Consider the following 26268-nt stretch of genomic DNA (forward strand, 5'->3'; position numbering starts at 1 on the left):
AAACCTGTTTCTAGTTGTGGTGTGGCTCAGCCCTAGCACACACCTTTAATCCAAGAGCTTTCTGTAAACAAGAGCTAAATAAAGTCAACCGTGGGTCAAGAGGTCAGTTGACAGGGAGTGAACATAAGCAAACACAAGAAGAAGAGACCTGGAGTTGAAGGGTATGTTTTTGGGGGGCAGGTGATGGCTGAGTAAGAAGGTCAGCTGGGTGCTTTCTCTGCCTCTCTGAGCTAGCAGGCTTTCACCCCAGCATCTGGCTCCTGAGTCTTTATTGGTAAAATCGAACGCTTGGCGTTTTGTTTTTAAAACCATCAGAGCAGCAGACCACACATGAGCATCCCATTTACTGTGGAACGCAAGGCACGCCTATGATGGTTATTCCTTCTCTCTGCAGAAATTCTTCACATGATTGGCTTTTCACATAAGACAGATGGATATCACTAAAAACAGAAATCGTATTTAAGAAAGGAAAAAAAATCTTCAGAGCATTTATATCCATACATTTCCTTCTCTGCCATCTTTAAATTTATCCCAGAATTTGCATTGATTTACATTGTATCAATGTGAAATAAAAGCATTTTTAAAGTGACTACTTTAGTAGCCTTCTGTACATTCTTAATGCTGTGCGATCAGCATTTCTACATGGTTCCAAAGCACATTTTGGTTGGGGGTTTTTTGTTTGTTTGTTTTTTGTTTTGTTTCATTTTGTGTGTGTGTGTTTTAAAGATGTATTTATTACGTATACAGTATTCAGCCTGCAGGCCAGAAGAGGACACCAGGTCTCATTATAGATGGTTGGGAGCCACCATGTGGTTGCTGGGAATTGAACTCAGGACCTTTGGAAGAGCAGCCAGTGCTATTAACCTCTAGGCCATCTCTCCAGCCCCCAAAACACGTTCTTATCATCAGGAGGAAAGTATGAACCATCAAGCTACTCCTTTCTGGAAGCCAACAATCTGTTTTCTGTCCAGAAAGATTTCCTAATTTTATATATTTCATGTGACATATGGCCTTTTGTGACAGGCTTCTTTGAATTGGCTACTGTAGGCCAGACACACCCACATTGTAGCATCTTTCATACTCACTTCCTTCTGTTGCTGAATAGTGTTCTCCTGAATGTGAGTTCGTGTGTGGGGGCTGTGAGTTATTCCTACCTTTCAGCATTTGTTTTTATTTGTTTGGGGTTTTGTTTTGTTTTGTTTTGCTTTGCTTTGTTTTTTGAGACAGGGTTTCTTGGTGTAACCCTGGCTGTCCTGGAACTTACTTTGTAGACCAGGCTGGCCACGAACTCACAGAGATCCACCTGCCACTGCCTCCTAAGTGCTGGGATTAAAGGCGTGCACCACCGCTGCCTGACCTTATTTGTTTATTTTTTGCTTGTATATGAACAAGTGGAATTGCCAGGGCATGCCATAACTATATCTAACTTTTTGAAGCTCCATGTTTCTTTAAAATAATTTACATCTTTTCAATTGATCTCTAGTTTGAATGCCAACAGAAGAAGATGTTTATTTGAGTAGAGACAGTGTCTCTGTTCTTTTACGCTGGGGTCCCACCTGATGCTAGGTGGAACACTCATTGCTGTGCATGGGCCAGCTCAGGGTAGGTTGCAAGGCAGTTGAGGCACTCACCAATCCTGAAAATTCTAGAACTTTCTTCATTGAGGCTGGGAGAGTATTTCTTTATCAGACAACTGGAGCTTTCCCACCCCCATCCCTGTCTACCTCCCTCTTCCCTTCCTCCATCCTTTCTTTTGCTGGAGTTTAAACCCAGCCCTTGGATGCTGGTACCTCGGGACACAGGTACCACTAAAATGCACCTGAGTAGTGGTTCTAAAGTTAACGAACAAATCTGGGTCAGTACAGGAGGCTTAAAGGGTAACAGTTCCAAAAGAGGCTCCGGGAATGTGGTCAAAAGCCATGTGGGCTCTAGGCTAGAGGGAAGGTAAGATTCCATTTCCACTTTCCAACAGTGCTATGGCTAGTATGGATTGCTCCCCACACCCTCTAAAGACTCTTGTGTAGAAGGCTGAGTCCCCAGATGGTGGCACTACGGAGAGATGACGGATCATCTAGCCAAGGGATTAATTTATTAATGAGTTCCTAGCTGAATGGACTGCTAGAGGATGGAAGCTGACAGGGAAAACAGGTCACTGTGAGTGTGTCTCCCTGTTCTGGTCTGCACACTAGCTGCCAGGAGGCGAGCAGCTTGCCTTTCTGTCTCACCATGGCCCCCAAACAACAGACTCAGATGATCATGGCAGAAACCAAAAACATACCTGAAGTTGTTTGGAGAGATTAAATTGCTTACACTAAAGCCAACAGAAGCTGCCCGTTACATGGGCTACTTGGGTTTAATTATTTTATAACTGTTATAAGAAATGTATCTATTTATTTGGTTTTAAGAAAGAGACTATATAGCCATAGAAAGGGGTTTTGTTTGTTTTTGTTTGTGACTGTTGTTGTTTGGTTTGTTTTACTTTGACTGTGTCTGGGACTTCTTCCTACCATGCTTATGTCATGGAATGAGCTGACAGGAGGCAGTATGTGAAGAGCACAGCTTAGGCACTGCAGTCACCCAGTGAATCCAGAGATGCATAAAGAACAACAGTGCAAGTAAGTGTGACCCAGGCCTACTTTTACTTATGTATGTCTGTCCTGGTCCCATTTCCTAAGTCCTTGGAAGCCCAACCCAAATTTAAGCAGGATTTGTAGGATTCCTTGAAAGCTTCCATGTGCTGTGATCTGAACATTTGTGCCCTGCCTCTTACATATGCTGGAACCCTAACCCTAACCCCAGGGCGATGATATTAAGAGCACCATTTGGTCTTAGTTGTTTTCTGTTACTATAACAGAATGCCCAAGATCGGGCCACTTATAAAGAATTGTGGTTTACTTTGGTCCACAGTTCTAGAGGCTGCAGAGTTTAGGAAGAGCAGGTGGCTGCATGGTGAGGGCCACATGTTGCTTTAACTCGTGGTGGAAGGAGCAACAGAGTAACCAAGCACCCATGTCAGGCTAGTCTCAACCACACAGGTTCTAGGGCACCTGGTGCCCTCTTCTGGCCTCTGTGAGAATATACACACGGGCACAGTCAAAGGTAGACACATTAATAAAACTAATAAATCACTACTCACTGGCTCTAGAGAAGGCATAAGTGATGACCACTTCTGTGTGGCTTAAATTGACTTGTATCTGGCTTTTTGTTGTAGTCAGCGACAGTCTGTGTATTCCTAGGTAGTTTTAGTGTGCAGCTAACCTATAAAAGAGACTTGAGAGGGCAGCTTCTGGAAGGAATACTTGTCCTGAAAAGCAGGACTCTCAGCAGTAGCCACCAGACATCACACAGAAGCACATTCTCCTGTAACTGAAATTTACATGAGACCTTGCTCACTAGGCAGGATGGCGGCACTGGGTGCACCAAAGTGGCTTGAAGTTGACAGATTTAAAAACACAAGAGCTGAAAGGGACTGGCTGCGACAGGGGACATGCCAAACCTCTTCCTGCTAGCTCCCCACTTCTCTCTCTCTCCTTTCCCCATACCCTCCCCTTTCTTTCTCTATTTCCTGCTTGGTTTGCTTCTCTCCAGTAAATATTTGTTTAAAAATCAATGAACAACAACAACAAAATCCTTGTTCAGTCTCCAGTAAATTTCTTGTTAGGGTATGAAAGCACCTTTCCACCAGGATAAAATCTGACTAAATCGAGGCTTGGGTCCTTCTTCCCCAGGGCCAGTTGTACACCCCCAGGAATAGAGGGTTACCTCAACCCCTGTCTTGCTGGACTCCTCAGTTGCTGAAGGGTAAACTGGGCAGGTCTGGGCAGTGCTGGGCTGGCCTGGGCTGGGCTAGTCTCCTAGCAATTCTGGAAGCCATGGGAGAACATGCCACCCAAAACCCAGAAGTGGTCATACAGCCAGTGGCGGCATGGCTGAGCGTGGGCAGCAGCTCCAGCCCACGACTTTGGCTTCGAGGCTGCTGAGGGAGGGTCGAAACTGCGGATGGTAAGCACTGCGCTCACACAGCAGCTGATCAAGGAAGGCTGGATCCTCTGGGCTGGGATGGAGAAGTAGACCTTGCTGCTAGGAGTTGCCTTTTTCAGTGTACCTTATGCCCTCGCTATTGTAATAGAGTAAAGGGGCCCAGTGCTGGATCCCCCGGCCCGCAAAGGACATATCCTTCTGGTTTGTTTGGTTTTTGCCACAATCCAGGAGAAGGAGTTTAAAGTCCCCAGGCCAGATAGTGGCCACTGGAAAGGCTGTCAATAGCCTCTGAGCCTTCGACACAGACACACCCTTCTGGCAGTAACCAACTCTTTCATCAGACGCTCTGGGACCCCTGGTTCCCTGTGTTCAGTTTATAGCATCTATGCCACCGGAAGTCTTTAGGCCTCCAGTTGGAGACTCTGGTCCAGCAGAACCCTTGCTGGGAGATTGCTTGAAGTCCTGGGGAGGCAGGGTCAGTGGGGCAGGAAAAAAAAAAGAGGCTTTTATTTTCCCCTACCGAATCCTTGAGAGTGAATTTTCACTAGCGAAGAGGCACTTCAATGTGGTGACGAATAAGGCAGCAAGCCTAGAATCAGAAAAGCTAGGAGCTCAGTATGTAGCCTAGGTTAGTCTTAAGCTGGTGGCCCTCCTGCCTCAGTCTCCAGAGCACAGGGAGTAGAAGTGTGCCACCACACACAGCTTCCTGAGCTTTTGTTTTTCTTACTGTGAAACGGGTTGATTCAATGAATCAGCTTTGTAGGCTTTGAGGATCCTCAGGTGTTGGTCTGATGTATTTTGATACTAATTAATAAAAGGTCATCATACCTGGGCAGGGCAAATTAGGTGTGCCTAAGGATCCCGGGCGTGGGGAGACAGAGAGGATCTTGGGAGGAAGAGAGACCAGCAGAGAGAGGAGAAGAAGGTTGCGCCATTATGGATTAAGTGGAGGGGAAGCACATGGCCAGCTTGGATAGAGACCTGGCCCAGATGATGATCATTAGCAAGTATTTGGGATTATGGATGGGAGGTAGCTTGATAGAAATTATTAGAAACAGATGACATGGGATTGGGGCAGGTATCACATACCTGCCCCACTATGGGAAATAGTTTAAGGATTAATAATCTGACCTGCCCCAGGTTAACTAAGGCTATTTTAAAATATAACCAATCATTGATTGATTGCTAGTGGGCTAGAAAACAGTGTTGTAATAATAACTATAGGTCTAATAATAAACATTATTAGGTCAAGCCAGATCATTCACAGGCTTAAGGAAATGTCGAGAGTTGAGGATGGCAGTGTAGGTCAGTGTGCAGAGCGCTCACCCAGCATGAAACTTTGGGCTCCATCTGCAGCACCACATAAACTAGGCATGATGGTACATGCCTATATAATCACAACCCTCAGGAAGTGGAGGCAAGAGGCTCAGAAGTCAAAGGTAGTTCAGGGTTGTCCTCTCCAAGGCTGGCTTGAGATCAGCCAGGGCTATATGAGGCTGTGTCACTAGGAGGAGCAGAGTAGGGTAGAGGAAAGCCTACATTCACATCCCCTCAGAACTGAGAGTGACCTAAGGAGGCTGTCAGGTTTTCTGCCACTTTCAGAATCCCGGCTCTCAATCAAATTACTATACAGTTTCCATTCTGAGAGGTATGGCTGTATTTAAGTGAAAAACACTTGGTATCCTCTCTGATTTTAGGAAGTGCTTGGGGTATTTGAGTCAGCTGTAAATATAAAGAATATGGGTTATTGAACCGGGCATGGTGGCCCACACCTGTAATCCCAGCATTTGGGAGGCAGAGGCAGGCGGATTGCTGTGAGTTCGAGGCCAGCCTGGTCTACAAGTGAGTCCAGGACAGCCAAGGTGACATAGAGAAACCTGGTCTTAAAAAAAAAAAAAAAAAAAAAAAAAAAGGACTTTATGAAAACAGTTACTAACGAGAAGAGCTATGTGTTAATAGGCAGAGCTGGCTGATATCAGTCCCAAGATGGCACGTGACTCCACATGCCTGGACCTCTACCTGTTTGGAAAGTTGTTTTGTTCTTTCATCTAGATTTTTTGTTTTGTTTTGTTTTTTGGTTTGTTGAGACACGGTCTCTCTGTGTAGCCCTGGCTGTCCTGGCCTCGAACTCACAGCAATCGGCCTGCCTCTGCCTCCTGAGTGCTGGGATTAAAGGAGTACACCACCACCGCCAGCCTTTACATCTAGATTTTTAAAGACACATTGAAGTTAAGCTCCTCAAGCACACACATGCACATGTTAATATGGAAAAAAAAAGTTTTTAGGGTTCTCTGCAAAGCACTGGGGACCAGGCTAGAGCTTCTTTAAGTGGGTGTATAATGATGGTTATAGCAATGATTTGGTTATCAAGGGCTATTACGGATGACAGGGGCTAAAGGCAGAAAAGGCCTCAAGGAGCTGGGCGTGTGGCGCACGCCTTTAATCCCAGCACCCGGGAGGCAGAGGCAGGTGGATCACTGTCAGTTTAAGGCCAGCCTGGTCTACAAAGGACTGTTATACAGAGAAACCCTGTCTCAAAAAGGTAAAAAGAAAAAGAAAGAAAAGGAAGGCCTCAAAGGAATACATCAGCACTCAAAGTATCTGCCACAGGCTGTCATTAATTAGGGTCATCGGGTGCCTGGGTTCCAAGGCCCAGCTTTGGCATCGGTTGTGTCTGAGTATTCTAGGTCTCGTATCGTTTTCCTTCCTGTGTGCCATCTGTCCCTTCCATATCACCGCCATGGCCTGACTGATCCATGCAAGTGGAGAAGGGGCGCTGAGGGGGCAGGAAGCAGAGAGACACAGGCTGCGTGGGAGTCAGAAAGGAGAGGGGAGATGAAGGAGAGCGTTTATGGCTCACCTAAGGCAAACAGTATCAGCAGCTCCGGTGTGCACCTAGGCACCGCTCACTGGTGCTCTCAACTGCATTAAAAATCCAAGATCCACCACATCTTAGGCATGGAGATATTTTTAGAATTTATTTGTATTGTTTTTTATCCCCACCATGTGTGCATGTGTGTGTGTATGTGTGTGTGCATGTGTGTGTGCATGTGTGTGTGTGTGTGACCACAGAGGCCAGAGGCATCGAGTCCCTGGATTGACTTACACCTGTGCAGTTTTGAAAAGCGTTTTATTTTTTACTTCATTGTGCCTCCCTTAAGCGGTCAAGAGAAGTAATGCTACTATTATGTGGAGCTGTTGTGAGATTTAAATAGGCTGATGTCTGAAAGCACTTAAGGCAACTCCCGTGTTGTAAGACAGTCTCCATTTGTGTTAACTATTATGGTTCTTTAAAGAAAATTTATCTATTTGTTTGTGTGTGTGTGTGTGTGTGTGTGTGTGTGTGTGTGCATGCATATGTGCACTTGTTGTATATGTGATTTTGTGCATTTCTGTTTGCGTGTGCATGCATGCGTATGCCAGTGTGTGTGTGCATATGCCATTGTGTGCATGTGGAGGTCAGAGAACAATTTTTGGGAATCAGGTCTATGCTTCCACCACGTGGGTCTGGGATTAGGCTTGACAGTGGGTGTCTTTGCCCACTAAACCATCTGTCAGGCCTTGTATTTAATCTTGTTAAACCACGAAGAAGGCTGGCTTTGCAGGTGCAGGTTTACAATCCCAGCCCTTTGGAGGCTGAGGCAGCAGGACTGAGAATTCTCAGTAGGGCCATCTTGGACTACATAGTGGGACTTTGTTTCACATACACACCACACACACACACACACACACACACACACACACACACACACACAGAGTGATGTGCCATGGGCTTGATGTAGCCCACGGAGCATAATTCCACAGACATCCTCCTGAGTTGAGAAGAGGAAACCAGGGCCCATTGAGGTTATTTAACACACTGATCCATTCAGATGTGTAAGGACCCGTTTAGCTACTTTTCCTATCTCCATGGCGAAATACCCAACATAAGCAACTTATGGAGGAAGGACTTATTTGGCCTCAGGGTTTGAGAGGGGAGTGTGTATCACAGCAGGGGAAGTTCGTGGTGGTGGATCCTTGTAGTGAGAACCGTTGGTTTCTTTAAAGGGGCAGAAATGTAATAAGAATATGTTTTTGTTTTAATCCCAGGTGTGGGATATAAGGCTGCTTCAGATTGTCCACAGCAGCTGACTATGATTTGCCTTGTCCTCCAGCAGGGGTGTGATTTTGCCAGTGCAGACAGTTTCTGTAAATGTATGACATTTGGAATGATGGGGACCCTTGAGAAAGGGCATATAAATGCTAGCACCCTGCTCCTCCCCCTCCTCCTGCTGCTGGTTGATGGTGTTGCAGTTTGTCAGGTGGTCATGCACAAAGAGATGAGGAGAAAAAATTAAATACCCTGACAGCAAAGATCAAATTTGTTCCAAAGGACTCAACACACCCCCAATCAGCAGGAAGTAGCCTGCCTATAACAACGCCCTGCTCTATTGTTTCTCCTCTATCCCTTTGTTTTGTTTTGAGACAAAGTTTCTATGTGTCATAGCCCTGACTGTCCTAGAATCTCTTTGTAGATCAGGCTGGCCTTGAACTCACAGAGATCTGCCTGCCTCTGCCTCCTGAGTGCTGGGATTAAAGGCATGCGCCATCATGACCTGCTCCCTCTATCCTTCTTTCTCTCCTACCTAGTGTTGGGGGCTTGGAAGGGTGGAATGAAGGTAGACAAGGGTAGAAGAGAGTAAGGAACCTACAAAGTAGCAACACTGGCTAAGGATGCTGCAGCCGGGGCGCCTCACACAGAATGGGGACTACCGATGCTTGCCCTCTTTAGTCCAGGACTCCAGCCCATGGCGTGGTGCTTATGCACATTCAGGGTGGCTCTTCCCTCTAGTTTATCATAAGAGGAGCTACGATGACACTGGAATAGGGTGCTCAGTTAAAAAAAAAAAAAACAGCTCACACATTTGGAATACAGGCACACAGAGGGTAACTCGGGGCTCCAAGGATGCATGCAGGTAAAAGGGCAGTGGTTTTTTTCGTAAGCAGGCGATGGAGCCAGCTGTGGGGACGCATCAGCAAAGAGAAAGCAAGACCTTGCAACTCAGCCTGCTCTTCTGCTCCACCCACCCCCGTAATGGGTGGAGGCCCAACCTCCTCACAGCCTCCTCCCACCCAAGTCCTGGGATGCACTTCATCTAATGTGTTGTCTTCTAGGTACCTGGAGAACCTGCCTTCCAAGTGTCTCACAAAGCACAGCAGCCTGAAGCTCCCAGGATCCCTGGACAGTAGTCGGCGCTGGGTGTTTGTGAGAGAGGGGCTGGAGGACTGCAGGAAAGGCTGGCCCCGATACCAGGGCCTCAAGGATGCTTTTCTGCCTCATATTCATCACAGAGCCCCCAATGTGACCCCCAAGAAAAGGCAGAGAGGCCTGCCCAAGGAGGCAACCCTGTTGCCCAGGCTTGCGAAAGCTGAGAAGGCCTTTCTAGAGAATGTGGAAGCCAGCATGGCCCTGCACCCCCTGGCTCTCTACCCGCACCTGCAAGAGGCTCTTCCCGCTGAGGTGATCTGTTTGGGCTTGAGAGAAAGCCTCACAGGGACCCCAAAATATTTCTCTCCAGATGCCCAGCATGCTGAGATGCATGTTAGAAGAGAGGCGGTTGTAGCCCCAGCTGAAGGGTCTTTTTTTTTTTTTTTTTTTTTAACTTTTAATGTGCTGCCCACCAGAGGAGGGCACCAGATCTTATTATAAGTGGTTGTGAGCCGCCATGTGGTTTCTAGGAACTGAACTCAGGACCTTTGGAAGAACAGACAGTGCTCTTGACCTCTGAGCCATCTCTCCGACCCCAGCTGAAGGTTCTTAACCCCAGCTGAAGGTTCTTAACCAGCTCAGGGCAGTCTTCCTTTTTCTACTGAGGAAGAAACACAAATGGTAGGACACACGGCTATTTCCTTTGCTTCCTGTGCAGCCACTCAGCTCACCGGAGTGTTCAACACAGGCATTTCAGGCTCTCTCCCCTCAAGCTCTTTCTCCAGGCTCTTGAGACTTCTGGGTACAGGAAGCCATGCAGGGGAAGGCCCAGTCTTACTGACCTCCATTTAGCCTGGGCCAAAGAGGTCTCCTTAACAACTCACTAACAGATGTATAGAGGTAGGAGAACCTAAAGGCTATGGAGAAGCCACCACAATGCCCAGGCCTGGCCTGTGTCACCAATGCCCCCGCCTGCTCCTAATTCATCTTCATAACCCTCAGCACATTTACCCTACTTTTGATTTAAATTTATCATCATCATTATTTTCGTTTTTTGAGACAGGGTTTCTCTGTGTAGCCTTGGCTGTCCTGGACTCGCTTTGTAGATCAGACTAGCCTCTACCTCCCTAAGTGCTGGGACTATAGGCATGTACCCCCACACCTGGCTTACCCTGTTTTTTATATCTCAAAATGGCTCGAAGTCTGTCTTTCCAACAAGAAGAAATGGTCGTCTTTTCGTTGAGCAAATGGTAATATTCCTGGGAACGGGCCTTTTAGTTGACCACGTAGCCTTAGACAAATGCCAGGCTGTGTGAGATGTGAGAAAGAGGGTAGGCTGGATGAGGCAGAAGATGAGCAGGAATGGCTCTCCACTCCCCACCCCTGCACTCTTTCCCCAGGCTAGACAGGTGAGTACTGGTGTGCCATTTGTGAAATCAAAACAGGAGGCACCCTGCTGTGCATCATTATTAATTGTCCATGCCTTAGAAGAATACACTTACTTCCTAAACCTAATGTATCCTGCAAACCATGGTTTTCAACCTATGCTGACTTTGTAACCCTATTGCCCACCCCTTTGTCTTGCTAACCTCCTGAACCTGTGATGATGCCCCTTCCACAGGATGTATTCTTGCACTCACCTATCCAACGGGCAGCCTTGAGCCCTAAGTCGCCCCCCCCCCCGCCCCCCCCCCCCCCCCCCCCCCCCCCCCCCCCCCCCCCCCGCCTACTCTTCTGTCCAGGTACTAAGAGCCAATGATCTCAACAGCCATTCTCTATCAACCACAACCTTTCCCCAAAAAGGGACTGTTGTCAAAAATATAAATTGCTTATAATGTTTATTATTAATAGCCTAAATTATTGTGGCAGTATTAATTCTCTAACCCACTACCTGAGGCTGGGCAGATATTAATTCGATAAACTACCTTGGCCACCACCCAGCCCCACATCCCATGCCATTTCCTGTAATCATTCCCATCTGGGATACTTCCCATCCAATATCCCTATAAATATTCGCACATGCTTTCCATCTGGGCTGTTCCTCTCCATGCTAATCCAGAATAAATTCCTCCTAGCCGCGAGGCTCTCTCCACGATAACTCCCGGTGGTCCCGCCTCCTCCTTCCGGTGGCCCCGCCTCCTTCTTCTCTCCTGCTCCTCCCCTGTTGCTCTCCTTTCCACGCCTCTCTAACCTCTGCCCTGCCCAGGTATGTAGGCAGCTTTATTTAGCCAATTAGGGATAATTTTGGAGGCAAGGTTACACAGTATCATTTTGGTATAGGAGAGTAAGAGACTTGGGGAGGGGAGGGGCTGGGGGGAAAAGGGGAAGAGGAGGAAGAGGGGGCAGATGTCTAACCAGTCCCTTGTGCACTTCTAAATACACCTTGCTTTAATCCGACAGTTATGGAAATGGCTTTCTTCTCAGGTCTAACACATTCCCTTGCTCAAAGCCCCTGCCTGACCTCAAGAGGTGCTGGGGACCTCTTGTCTGTGTGTGGCCTTCCCAGCTCCACAGCAGGCTTCTCTCACTCCACATCAGTCACAGAAGGAAGGAAGGAAGGAAGGAAGGAAGGAAGGAAGGAAGGAAGGAAGGAAGGAAGGAAGGAACTCATGCTAGAAAAGTTAATAAGAAGAACACTTGACGTTTCTGATCAGTGATTTGCTACACAGCTTTCCCTCACTGGGTCCAGTAAGCTAGAGTGTCTGGGTCTCAGATAAAGTGGCGGTTATATGGCATCTCATACGGCCATGGCACGGGAACGCGGCTCTCAGCTCCCTGTCTGATTTTCCCAACTAGGTTTTGTTAGCTTTGTTTTGTTGTTGTTTGTTTGTTTTGATTTTTAAAATCTTTTATTTTTATTAGATCACCGGATCTTCTTTTTTTCTGGGTTTATCTGTGTACCCTTGGATGTCCTGGATTCGCTTTATAGACCAGAGACCAGGCTGGCCTCGAACTCACAAGGATCCACCTGCCTCTACCTCCCAAGTGCTGGGATTAAAGGCGTGCGCCACCAAGCCTGGCTCTTTTATTCTTTTCCTTTTTATTTATTCTCTCATATATCTCCTGGACAAAGGGAAGCGTTTATGCGACTAGGAAGGGGGGAATTTAGCTGGTGCTGGGTGCAGAAAGGTGGCAAAGAGGTAGGTAGGCGAGGGGAGTCCCAAAGCCAGGAAAAAGGAGAAGGAATCCCACCCTTAGAGACAGGCGATAGGTGAGGAACTTGGGCTTTGGATTGACAGTACTTATCTGGACTCCCTTTGACCCAAGAGATGGATTTCCTGTGGCTTACAAGAACCCTTTGAGGTCCATAAAAGGAGATAAATTTAGCACCATCACTGTAATCTGCAGTGAAACATACATTGTTAGACATGTACACGCTGTAGGAAAAGGCATAGTAGAGGCTTGGAAAAAGAACTTTGTGTTAAAAGTGCAAAAACTCTTAGGTAAGTTTGGAAAGGCTGAAGCCTTTTTGGGCCTCTGTGGAACAGTAACAAAAGGAAAATTTAAATCTTGGAACTATGGTAGGATCGTATAGTGCAATGTTTTACCATAATTAAATTAAAAAATTAGAGCTCCATTGATCAGTCTCAATACTTTGAACAGTTAATACAACAGTAGCATAGCAACAGCATAGCAACAGGAAGAAATAAAGCATCCTTTAGACATGTTGACCTTCATAACCAACTTAAAACATGTTTTTAAACACTTTCTTGGAAGCTTTAGGATGTAGGTAAAATTGCTGTGCGCGGTCACTGTCCTTTAGCTAAAAGAATGGTAACAAGGTAGACTGTATCTAGACCTGACAGTTAAACTTTGGTGTCCTGCATATGTAGAGGGCTGGGAAGGAACCTGAAGTCTCCCATGGCAGAAGCTGGCCATGTGGCTATGTAACCCAAGGTTAAAACAGACCGGTAGCGTTACCCTGGATTTGGCGAGGCTGCTGAATCTAAGAGCCGTCTGTACTCCACCAGATCAAGGAGCTTGAAGGCTGGAAATGTCTAAAGCTCTTGTGCTGGTTGAACCTCCAGTGGCTGGGCACAGAGAACAAGCCTGTGTGTGAGCATTCTGACATCCATAGGCCCAAATTTGCCAATAGGCAAGGCTGTGGGACCAGTGTCCTATTCTGACTAGCAGCTGTGAGACTGGTGTGCCCTTTTAGCTGCATCTGAAAGAGGTCTCTGGCAGAGCTGGCTCAGGCTGGACCCTGATGGGAGGGGACTTTGCAGACCTCTATTTTTCCTCAGGGGCAGTGGCTAAGGCCTGGAGTGTAGTTTGCTGTAACTGAGCCTGTCGGGAAGGCTCCTCTCAGGTTTTAAATAATTTAAAATTATTTTTACTAGTTCCTATATGGGGATCCAGGAAACATCCTTAGCCTTTTAATTAAGATGGCAGAGACCACAGTCTTGTCTATCTTAAGAATATTTAGATAGACAATTTTGTTCATAGTTTATCTTAATACTTAAAGACTAAGGCTTTAGGTTTTATCTCTGTTAAATTGGAATGTTAAAAACACAAGTACAAAGCAGGTGGTGGTGGCACACGCCTTTAATCCCAGCACTTGGGAGGCAGAGGGAAGCAGATCTCTATGAGTTCGAGGCCAGCCTGGTCTACAGAGATCCAGGACAGCTAAGGCTATACAGAAAAATCTTGCCTTGAAAAACCAAAAGAACAAAAACAAACAAACAAACAAACAAAAAACACAAGTATAGTCCAAAAGAAGCAGAACAGTTTTGTATGACCAATAATATCACATTCATGATTTTAGACTAAACATGGTTAAAGGCAGTGATTTAAATTTTTAACATTGTAAACAAGTGAATGTTAATACAGTAGAACATTATGGAAACTGTATCAAATCCATTAGCCAGGAATCCTGTAGGATTCCAGGTTAGCTAATGACAAGAGGAACAGCATTTATCTTAATTTTAATATACCTTTATAATTTTGAAATAAGAAACATTTAGAACCAGCATACAGTAAAATGATTTTAATCTAAAAGGAAATAAACAGAGTTTAGGTTTTAAATAGTCTAAACATCCCACACATAAACAATCATATGATTTTTTTTTTAGAGCAGAAAATAAATTAGAGACAATTTTTATTTTTAGGAGTTGGAAAATAGATTTAGAGAAAAGGTTTTTAGCCAAGAGCCAGGTGTATTTGACTCTTAGTCCATAATTAATCAAGTTAGCAAAGCTGAGAGTTGGCAGACCGAGACCTGGAGCCAGTTACTGCGTGAAGGTGATTGACTCCACCCCTGGCCTGCCTTGGCCAGGCTGGGCTCCGTTGAGTAGGGGCCGAGCATGAGTATCTTTACTGAATCTTTGGCATACGTGGGGTGAGAAGGGCCAGGGCAGCAGTGGGAAGCTAGCAGTCACATGGTCAGGCCATGTGTAAGAATTTTTTTTTTTATGGAAGAGAATAGGCAGTCCTCAAGCACCCCAGAAATGGTCTGAGGTCACTTTGGAACAGCAAGGATGTGCAAGCTGGTCATGAGGCAGGGAGTGGTGGCAGCAGGCACATCTGGCTGCCCTGAGTGCACCCCATGGGGTGTATATAATCTCTTTTCCCGCCCACCTCTGAACCATGCAATGTAGCAGTGCAGCAGCGTCTTTTTTTTTTAACCCAGACCATTCCTGTGTGCAGGCAGTAGGGACAGGAAGCCCATTGCCCTAGTAGTGCTCTTGGGGCCAAGTTTAGGACTCGGGGCAAACCGAGACAAAGAGAACATCTATTTACCTCAGTGGCAGTCTTGCAAGCTGGTATGGAAGGCTTCTCCACAGGTGTCTGAGGTGGGGGGGCAGGGGGGGGGTGGAGAAATAGGAGAGAGGAGGAGAGTACTTAGAGAAATTTGTAACAGACAGTAAAGGGAGATGGGATTTCACTGTGAAGACAACAGAAAGGACCTCTGGGTTTAGTATCCAAGTCATGTGGCACTAATTTTATATTTAAAAATTAAAGCAATGAGATATGAGGTAAGGTATATGGTATTAAGGTGCCAGATGCCAGATATTATGTTGAAGAGGAGTTTATTAAATGAACATGGAGGGAAAGGGGTACGAGAGAGAGAGAGAGAGAGAGAGAGAGAGAGAGAGAGAGAGAGAGAGAGAGAGAGAGAGAGAGAGAGAGAGGCGCAGATGCGTGGAGGGTCTGTCCTTTTATATGGCCCTGGGCAGGGTCACGCCCCCATGGCGCGTAAGCAGTGACATCATAGGTAGGCTAACTGAAGAACTCTAACATCATCAACCAAATACAGTATAACAAGCTACAATAAGACCAGGCGCATATTCTCGCATCAAGGCTGGCTGAGGCAACCAAATAGGAGGAAAAGGGTCCCAGAGGCAGGCAACAAAGTCGGAAGCAGCCCCTGTTCGCACTGTTAGGAGTCTCACAAGAACACTGAGCTACACAACTGTAACATACATGCAGAGGACCCAAGTCAGACCCTGACAGGCTCCCTGATCTCTAGGAGCCCCCATGACTCCTGGTCAGTTGATTCTGTGTCCTTGGTCCCTCTGGCTCCTCTGATCCTCCTCTGCAGGGTTAGCTTTCTTTTGAGGCAGGGTCTTCTTTTATTTTTTATTATTATTATTATTATTATTATTATTATTATTATTATTATTATTATTATTATTATTATTATTATGTTGCTGAGCTGGCTGCCTGCAGCTCCAGTTTGGGTGGGTTCAACTTCACAGCTGCGGCAAAGAAATGACATTCTTTGTGTGTGATCCCAGAAAAAATCTGATCCCGTAGCCTAGTTGCCATGTGTCCACTTGATTCATGAGCCCATTGTATCCCTAAGCTAAGTCACTGTGTCTCTGCTGTGGTCTGCCTGGAGAGTGGTTAGGCCAGCTAGGACCAGGTGAACGGGAGTAGAGGAGGTGGTTCTTTATGTGGGGGTAGGGGTGGGGGTGTGGGTGGGGGGCGGTGCAGAAGACCACCCTCATCTGTTGTTCCTCTGGTACTGATCATTATTTTATTGAGATAATGTCTCTTTCTGGCCTAGGACTCACCGAGCAGGGTAGGCAGGCAAGTCTCCATCACCTTAGCTGTAAGATTACAAGCATGCACCACATCCAGATTTTTTTTTTTTTTTTTAATGTGAGTTCTGTGGGGTTGAGCTCAGGTTCTCAGGCTAGAAAGACAAGCACTTGACTGGCTGCGTTATCTCCCCAGCACATGAGGTGGTTCTCCAAAGAAGGATGCAGATACCTTATTCAGAGGAGGCATGAGAGCTACACCAGATGCCTTCAGTCAACAGCCACACAAGGCCAAGAGAGAGCCTACAGCTGGGGCTTTTCAGGGGCCTGGGGGAGGCTCGCAGCCATATTCTACTAGAGGAGATGGAACCATAGCACAGGGCCTGAGCAGAGCCTGAGCTGCGGTGTATAGACAGCCCTCAATGCAGGGCTCAGTGCAGTGCTGATGACTGCAGTTTGAAAAGAAACATCAAGCCGGGCAGTGGTGGTACACACCTGTAATCCCAGCACTCAGGAAGCAGAGGCAGGCCGATGGCTGTGAGTTCAAGGCCAGCCTGGTCTACAAAGTTAATCCAGGACAGTCAAGGCTACACAGAGAAGCCTGTCTCAAAAAAGCCAAAAAGAAAAAGAAGAAGGAAAGAAAGAAAGAAAGAAAAGGAACATCAGAGAAGGGACTTGGTACATTTTGTTATAGAGTTGGGGCCACTTTTCTTGCAATCCTGCCCTCACCCCAAGTCTTCTTTCTCTTTGTAGCTCTTATTACATGTGCTGGAGGTGCTGGACCCTGAGAGGAAGCTGAGGGACATGTGGGCTTATTGCCAGGATACCAGGGAATTAATGAAGGAACCCACAAAGCTTGTAGAAACATGTTCTCCCCAAGAGTGCCTGTGAGTACCGCTGATGTCTTTCCCTGGACGAACATCTTAGGCTAGCCTTCTCATAGTTAGAGTAATTTTGCTTATTTGGAGTTTTTTTGTTCTATTAGTTTAAAAACAAAAAAAACAAAAAACAAAAATCCCGAATCTCATTTAGCCCAGGCTGACCTCCTGCTGTGTTCCTAAGGATGACATAGACTGCCTGATCCTCCTGCCTGCATCTCTGAGAAGGCAGAGGTTTTAGGGCTGTGCTGCCACACCTGGGAATCTAGGGTACATGTAAAGAAGCAATGAAGTCTTTCAGAGGAAGAGAAGCCCTGCCTCCTGTGGATGTGATTTTTCAGCAGTGGAGTAAACATGGACTCCACGTAGCTTTTATTTGACAAGAGGACAGCAAAAAGCCTGGCCGAATTGACTTTTTTCAACAGGGCAGGCCAGTGGTTGGTTGGATCATCACACGCACACGTGTGCACATATGCACAACACAGGGAGTTGTCAAGGATGCACTTGCTAGTCTTCTTTTCTGTTTTGAGACAAGGTCTCATGTTGTTCAGGCTGGTCTAAAACTCTTAGTCTCCCGGTCTCTCCTTCCAGAGTGCTGGACTTATGGGCTTGTGCCTCTACAGCTGGCTGCTTGCTTGTCATTTAAGGCATTAACAGGATCTTCTCTTGGGAAACCCTGCTCGTCTCTGCACAACCCACACCCACAGTTGCCACCTTTTCTGAAACTTTCCAAAGCATAGAACTTAGCAGAATCTCTTTTGTATCACACCCTGGCTCTCCAACCCCACATTTGTACAGCCAGGCGTGGTGGTGCACGCCTTATCTCTGCCTCCTATCTCTGATGGCTGCTTATGCTCTGTGGCTTGTGACCTCATGCTCCAAACTTCAAGACCAGCAGCTTCGTGTCTCTGTCTGGTCTGTCCTCATGTCACCTGCTTTTGGTGTGCGTCAGGCTTTCCTCTCTCTGTCTCCTTCTCTCAAGGACACTTGGGATGGTGTGTATGGCCCAGCAAGATAATCTAGGGTAATCTCCCAGTCACACCTGCAAAGACCCTTTGAAAGCAGAGTCACACAAGCTCCAAGGATTAGCACTTGAGCTCTTCAGAGGCCTCTGTGACCCTACCAGAGCTTGAGGTGACACCACCACTCTTGAAAACAAGTCCCCCTTGACCTGTACTTTCTTCTGAGAGCTTTTGAAGGAGGTATCCAAACTCATGTCTCTCTCTCCCCCTCCATTCTTCCCTCCCCTTCCTTCCCCGCTTTCTTTCTAGACAGGATTTCTCTGTGTAGCCTTGGCTGTCCTGGACTCACTCTGTAGACCAGGCTGGCCTCGAACTCACAAGAGATCCTCCTGCCTCTTCCTTGCCGAGTGTTGGGATTACAGGCGTGCGCCACCACACTGGGCTACTTTTCCTCTCTTGAGCCCACAGCAGTCAAGTTTCCTCCTCTTCAGTCCACTGAACTCCTCTGACCTTTGCCCTTGGATGATGTCACATTGATGCCTATGCTACCTCATCAGTGACTTTGCTCACTGCTGTGACAATACCTGGTAGGAGCAGTATAAGAAGAAAGGAGTTATTTTGGCTCACAGTTCAAGAGGGCACAGTCCATCATGTAGGGACGGCATGGTGAAGGCAGACTCACAGCCAATCACACTGATTGATCACAGAGGGCACAAGGAAACCATGAAACCAGATCGCTCCATGGGGTAGCAGAGAGAAGAGCAAAATGGTGGGAAAGTTAAGTGGATTTTTGTATGATAGTCAACAACAGGGTGGGGTCTTTGAGCTGCTGCAGGCTGTTCGGATTGACTGGGAACTAGATGTCTTTGCCAGAGGGAGTCAACCTTTGGGACAGACTAAGTGAGACGAGGTTCCTGGTAAATAGAAACTTTAGGCCTCTGTTTGCCTAATAACCATTCTGTTTACCTGGCCAAGGTCCTTCTGTTCAGGACGGTGTTTTCAACCTTCCTAATGCTGCAGCCCTTTTCTACAGTTCCTCATGTTGTGGTGACCTCCAACCATAAAATTGTTTTTTTTTTGTTGTTGTTGTTGGTATTTCAGAACTGTAATTTTGCTATTGTTATGACTCATAATGTAAATATCTGCATTTTCTGACTTTAGGCAACCCCTGTGGAAAGGGTCATTTAATTCCCATAGGGATTGTGACCCACAGATTCAGAACCACTGGTTTAGGATATTGTCACCAATGTCCACTATCTTTCTGGGGGTGGGGGGAGTTTAATTTGGACCCATCACACCAATGCACAACTGACACAATTGATAACATCATTTTTCTCATATTGCTATTTTCTCTTTCTTCTGAGACTGGCTCTCACTATGTAGACCAGGCATATGGTCTACTATGTAGGCAATCTTTCTGCCTTTGACTCCTCAGTGCTGGCACTACAGATGTGAACCACCATACCCAGCCTCTTGATTTTTCTTCCTTTAGCTTCTGGAACATTCTTTTTCCTTAGTTCCCTCCTATCTCATAGTCTTCTCTTTGGTTCCTCTGACTGGTTCCTCCTTTTATGTGTGTATGTTGTTTTGAGACAAGGTCTCCCTATGAAGCCTTGCCTGTCCTTTGATTGCTTGTTTGTTTTTGTTTTTGTTTGTTGTTTTAAACCTCAAAGTACTTCAGTATCTGATGTCTTTTCTGTACATGCACTGCCAAGTGACCTTGGCCACCTACAAGTGGGCAATCCAGGATTTGTCCTTGGACCTGTAATTAACATCTTGGACTGCACAACTGACCACACACCCCAGTTCTCAGAGTATTGCTCCTTTTGCTTTTCACAGCTCAGTAAATAATAAGTCATCAGTAGCCAGTTGCTTCTACAACAACAGCCATCTGCCAACATATAGCAATGGCTTTGTGAAGTCTTTGGATCACTGCAATAGCTTATTAGCTGCTGTGGTGGTTTGAGTGAAAAGGGCCCCATAGGGTTGGGAAGGGCTAGGAGGTGTGGCCTTGGAGGAGGTGTGTCACTGGGGATGGCTTTGAGGCTTCAAAAGTCTATGCCAGGCCCAGCGTCTACCCGCTGCCTGTGGATCAGGGTGCAAAGCTCTCAGCTACTGCTACAGCACCATGCCTGTCTGCCTCCTGCCATGATGATAATAGGCTCATCCTCTGACACTGTGAGCAAGCCTCAATTAAATGCTTACTTTTGTAAGAGTTGCCTTGGTCATGGTGTCTCTTCACAGCAATGTGACAGACAGCTGCTTTCATGGCCTCTACGCCCACCCCTTCTCTCATCTCTCACTCTTATTCTCTCTGTCTGTCTGTCTGTCTGTCTCTCTCTCTGTGTCTGTCTTTCTATCTGTCTCCCCTTCCTCTGTGTATGTGTATCTGTGTCTGTGTCTCTCTCTCACTCACTCTCTGTGTCTGTGTCTCTGTCTGCCTGCCTATGTCTCTGTCTATCTGTGTCGCTGTCTGTGTGTGTGTGTTGGGGACGGGGGAGTAGCCATGCATATATCAGTTGGAGGACAGCCTTAGGTGTGGGCCCTCACCTTCCCTGTTTGAGGCAGGGTCTCCTGGCTATTTGCAGCTGGCCTGTGAGCTTCCGGGGAGTCTCCTGTCCTGCCTCCTCTTCCATGTAAGTGCACTAGGATAACATACTTGCATTGTGCAGCCTAGTGTTGGGTAGGTTCTGGAGATTTGAACTTGGGACCTCACACTTGCGTACAAGTAGTTTACTAATGGAGTCATTTCCCCAGCCAATTAAGATAATTACATTTTGCCAGGCATGGTGGTGCACACCTTTAATCCTAGCACTCGGGAGGCAGAGGCAGGAGGACCGCTGTGAGTTGGAGGCCAGCCTGGTCTACACTGCAAGTCCAGGACAGCCACGGCTAACACAGAGAGATCCTGTCTCAGGGAAAAAAAAAAAAAGATAATTACATTTTAATTTACTTTTAGTTTATGTGGGTTATGTGTGTGCCACCGTGTACACTTGGAGGTCAAAGGACAACTTGTATGGGTCCTGAGGATTGAAGTTGGCCAAAGATGCTTTCAGCTGATGAGCTATGTCACTAGCCCCACAGTTCCCTCTCTGAAGTTTGCTTGTCACACTGTGGCTAAACTGATCCTTCCACATACTTGCGTCATTCCCCTGCTCAGCCTTCCACTTCCACCTGGGTCTGCACGTGTTTGGATGCCCTACATCGAGGCTTTTTACCATGCTGTTTAGTTTGATATTTAAGTGGGTCAATGCTTTTCTCTTCTGGGCCTGTGCTGGGTGACATTTTTAACAAAGAGACTCTCTTCGTAGAAATCAGATGCTCTCCTGCATCCCTATCCGGTCCTTTCCCCCTTTACTCTTTCTTTGCATCATTCGTGAGCATCAGGCATGTGTTTGCCTCGATCTATGCATCCTGCTCAGCTGAAGCCACGTGAAGACAGGGATTTTGGTTATAGACAGTTGAATATGGGTTCCTAAACCTTAGTTTCCAGCTCATATTTGCTGCTTAAGAAACATTTCTTAAATGAATAGAAGACAAATTAATATCTGACGCAAAGAGTAGGTTGGGACCATCCTGTGGGCACGCCTTCTTCAGGTAGGGCTATGTAGGCTGCAGCTGTAGCTCCGCTGTAAAGACTGCTTGCCTAGTGCACACAAAGCCTTGGCACTAGTCTCTGGGGCCAGATGCACAGAATGTGATGGTACATGCCTGTAATCTAAGTACTTAGGAGGGACAGGCAGGAGGACCCAAAATAAGGTCATTCCCTACCATGGCAGTTTTCAACCTGTAGGTCACAATTCCTTGGGGGGGGGCTGGGGTCAAAGGGCCCTTTCACACCTCTATTTCTATTCATGTAAATGTGCCGGATAATGGCAGCATTAGTAGCAATGTCCTAAGCCAGAATTCCCATCTCAAGGAATGAAGACAGGCTAAAACCATCACTAGATACAGCTCCTTAACCTGGTGCTGTTCCTAATGAGCCTGGCAGCCCCTACACCTCCATAAGAGACACTGTACACCCTAGAGCAATGGTTCTTAACCTGTGAGTCATGACCTCTTTGGGGGGGGGTGTCACACATCAGATATCTTGCATATCAGATATTTACATTTAATTCATAACAGTAGCCAAATTACAGTTACGAAGGAATAACAAAAATAATCTTATGATTGTGTGTCGCCATAACATGGGGAGCTTGTATTCAAAGGTTGCAGCGTTAGGAAAGCTGAGAACCACTTCTCTAGCACATCTGGAGTTCAAGGTCAGTTTGAGCTTGTGGCAGTCAGAGAGACACTGCAGTCAAATGCAATGGCACTTGCAAAGACTTCCTGTGTATAGGAGGCAGGATGGATGGAGAGAGGAGGCTACTATGTTTAGCACTGAGAAAGCAAGTGATTGGGAGCCTAGTTTTGAAAGGACCTGGAGACACAGGAAGGGGCCAGACCGTGAAGATCCTTGGACGCTGTGCTAAGAGTGAAAATTCTTTATCGGAAGAGGAACTATTTGGGCCCAGAAACTTGTACATAAATGTATGTGACAATGTTATTCGTTTTTTATAATATATTTTATTAATTTATTCATATTACATCTAAATTGTTATCCCATCCCTTGTATCCTCCCATTCCTCCCTCCCTCCCATTTTCCCCTTACTCCCCTCCCCTATGACTGTGACTGAGGAGGACCTCCCCCCTGTATATGCTCATAGGGTATCAAGTCTCTTCTTGGTAGCCTGCTATCCTTCCTCTGAGTGCCACCAGGCCTCCCCATCCAGGGGATGTGGTCAAATATGGGGCACCAGAGTTCGTGTGAAAGTCAGTCCCCACTCTCCACTCAACTGTGGAGAATGTCCTGTCCATTGGCTAGATCTGGATAGGGGTTCGAAGTTTACCGCACGTATTGTCCTTGGCTGGTGCCATAGTTTGCACAGGACCCCTGGGCCCAGATCCGCCCATCATAACGTTCTTCTTGAGGGTTTCTAGGACTATCTGGATCCTTCTATTTCCCCATTCTCCCATCCTTCTCTCACCTAAAGTCTCAATAGGATGTCCTCCCCTCTGACCCACTTTTCTGGTGAGTGAAGACTTTTATGGGACATGCCCCTTGGGCTAGTATTCAGATATAAGTGAGTATATACCATTTGATTCTTTCTGCTTCTGGGTTAACTCACTCATTATGATCATTTCTAGTTCAATCCATTTGTCCACAAATTTCAGGAATTCCTTGTTTTTAATAGCTGAGTAGTATTCCATAGTGTAAATGTACCACAGTTTCTTTATCCATTCTTCTACTGATGGACACTTAGGCTGTTTCCATGTTCTGGCTATTATGAATAAGGCTGCTATGAACATGGTTGAGCAAATGTTCTTGTTGTGTACTGGAGCATCTTCTGGGTATATTCCAAGGAGTGGAATAGCTGGGTCTTGAGGAAGCCTTATTCCCATTTTTCTGAGATAGCACCAGATAGATTTCCAAAGTGGCTGTACTAGTTTGCATTCCCACCAGCAATGAAGGAGTGTTCCTCTCTCTCCACATCCTCGCCAGCATGTGGTGTCGCTTGAATTTTTGATCTTAGCCATTCTGATGGGTGTGAGATGGAATCTCAGAGTTGTTTTGATTTGCATTGACAATGTCATTCTTAATAGCCAAGAGGTTCCAACAACTTGAATACCCATCAACTGGTGAGTGGAGAATAAAATGTGATGTAGCTGCCTAATGCAATACTACTTATCAAAAACAGCAGCAGCAGCAGCAGCAGCAGCAGCAGCAGCAGCAGCAGCAACAAAAGGATAGGCAGCCGGGCATGATGGCGCACGTCTTTAATCCCAACACTCGGGAGGCAGAGGCAGGTGGATCTCCATGAGTTGGAGGCCAGCCTGGTCTACAAAGAGAGTACTGGATAGCCAGGATAGCCAAGATAGCCAAGACTACAGAGAAACTCTGTTTCAACAAAACAAAACAAAAGAAACAAAACCTACTGCACATGGGTCCTCATAGATTATCTCCATAAGCTTTATGATAAGTGAGAGTCAGACATGTAAGAAACTTGATTATATAGTTCCATTTAAATAAGACATACAGAGTAGACAAATCCACAGTAAGTAAAGGCAGGCCTCCTGCTTACCAGGAAGAGGCAAGGGTGCCGCTGGAGAGGAGCCGTTCAGTTTGGGGTATGTTCTGAGACGAGACAGTTATGTTGGTCGCATAATTTTGGGAACATACATTACTGGATTATGCACTCTTTAAATGCTAAGAGATGTAGTTTTAGTTAGTGCAGGCTAGACTTGAACTCAGCATGTAGCTGAGGATGCCCTTGAACTCTTCTTGATTCTCCTGCCTCCACTTCTCAGGTGCTGGGGTTACAGGTGTATGCCACCACGCCTTTTCCGTGATGCTGGAGCTGAATTGAGAGCTTCGTGTGTGCTGGGCCAGTGTGTCCCCACTGACCTATATTTCCCAGCCCAACATATTTGCATTTAATAGGTGCTTTACGAGTTGGACGATGGGTGTCTACATGTGAGCTATAACTCACGTGACCTTTTAGAGATCTTGAGAAGTCTCATCGTTTCCCAGTGATACTGGCTGAGATCCGCTTGGATTCATGGAGCCTCATGTTTAATTCTTTGATGATTCCATTGTGTTTAGGCCTGAGAAGACGCTGGTGTCACATTCAGGCCAGTGGCTTTGTGAGGAAAAGCCAAGCACAGTGGATTCGCTCCATAAAGACAGTCTCCTCCATGGTGATGTACACAGAAGAGTCAACGACTTCTGCAACTGGGCCTCGGCTCTGGTAAGTTAGCAGTGAAACCTAAAGTTACTGTGGAGAATCCCGTTCGGCAAGTGAGGCCCTGGGCTGAAGAAACACATCAAGCTCAAAGTCGCTTCTATCGCGCACCACCTCGTTAGAGTCCGAATTCTCAGATCACCAACTGTGGTGGAGGCAGTGTTCAGTCATTGGCAATAGAAAATTTAGGGCACAGGAAACTTCAGCAAAGTTTGTAAGCTCAGAGTTCATTTGAATATTTGAATATTTATGTTCCTAGCTTGCATCTTGGCTGTGGCTTCAGCGTTTCTGTTCCCACTTTAGGAACAGGACTTTCTTCCTGGTCCTTCACCCCCACTGCACTCCACACTCCCAGGCACACCTGGCTGTGAGTGAGTGCTGGTGAGCTGCGCCTGACACGCCTGCTTTCCCGAAGGGCAGAGACTTCTGCTTGGTCATCAGGTCTTTCCTTGCCTTTCCTCCCAAGAATCCTAGGCACTTAGGCTAGTCCCTGGGTCTCTGGAGAGTTTTTGGTTTCCTGATGTTTTCCTGGACTTAAGACCTCCTGGTATTATATTCCTTTCATATTTTTAATGCATTAGTAATTTTTAGTCAAATATTTTATGTGTAGAGGGATGTTAATTCAGAACATGGCTGTTCTGGCAAGAAATCACATCCAAAGACCTTCTAGGTCTATGTGATCCAGCTGGAATACAAACATGCCTTTAATCCAGGAGACAGAGGCAAACAGATCTGAGTTCAATCAAGTATTAGGTAAAGAAAAGCTTAGGTCCAAGTGTGGTGGTACAGCCTTTGATCCCAAACAAAGGTAAAGTTACTCTGTAGAAGGAAGCACCTGTGTTTGAAAGTGATGTCTAATTGAGTGGCAGAAAAGGTGACAAGTCAGAGAAGATTTGACAGACTAGGATACGCCCAACTCTCGAGAAGAGAGAGGAAAGGGAAGCTACTTAAGAGGCAATTTTTATCAGGACAGTCATAGGGAGATGGGTTGCAGAGAGAGAGAACACAAGTAAATGCAGAACAAGCAAGGAAAAGAGGAGAAGCCAAAGGTTAGAGCAGATTCCTGAGTTAGTCTGAGGCCAAGCAGAGCAAATCCAGGCCGAGAGAGAAGCCAGATTAAATAAATCAGCTGGGAGAAGAGTATGAGCCAGAACAGCTGAGTTGAACCAGCCAGCCCAGCGCTCAGAAAGAACAAGTAAGGGTGAGCTTATTACGTAGTTAGTCTCAGAGGCTGAAAACATTCTAGGCCTGGGTTAGACTGTACGGAGGCTAGAAGCTTCCAGGACTGAGTCTAGGTTAGCAGGAGGAGGCAGTTGGCCTCCCAGACAGCAATCGAGTCAGGAGAATAAAAGCTACATTTACATTCATACATATATCCACTACATTTATTTACTAGTGTGTGTGGCCAAGGACAACTATTGAGAGTTGGTTCCCTCTTTCTATCATGGCGGTCCCGATGATCGACCTCAGCGTATGAAGCGTGTTGGCAAGCAC

At 46.4% G+C, this 26268-nt stretch overlaps 1 protein-coding gene across 3 annotated transcripts in view; it reads left to right on the plus strand.

Annotated features, from left to right (window-relative positions):
* Positions 1–3925: 3925 nt before the first annotated feature.
* Fam47e (family with sequence similarity 47 member E) overlaps positions 3926–26268 on the plus strand; it is a 37239-nt gene continuing 14896 nt past the window's right edge. For 2 of the 3 annotated variants that reach the window (XM_051170420.1, XM_051170421.1), the window contains exons 1-2: positions 16910–17039; positions 24636–24780. In XM_051170420.1, coding sequence (XP_051026377.1) covers positions 16957–17039; positions 24636–24780 — 228 coding nt within the window. In that variant the 5' untranslated portion in view covers positions 16910–16956. Of the gene's footprint in view, positions 4003–9135; positions 9482–16905; positions 17040–24635; positions 24781–26268 lie in introns of those variants that run through there. The other variant, XM_051170419.1, reaches the window with a different exon arrangement.

The sequence above is a fragment of the Acomys russatus genome, chromosome 28, assembly GCF_903995435.1.
Source record: "Acomys russatus chromosome 28, mAcoRus1.1, whole genome shotgun sequence".
NCBI lineage: Eukaryota > Metazoa > Chordata > Mammalia > Rodentia > Muridae > Acomys > Acomys russatus.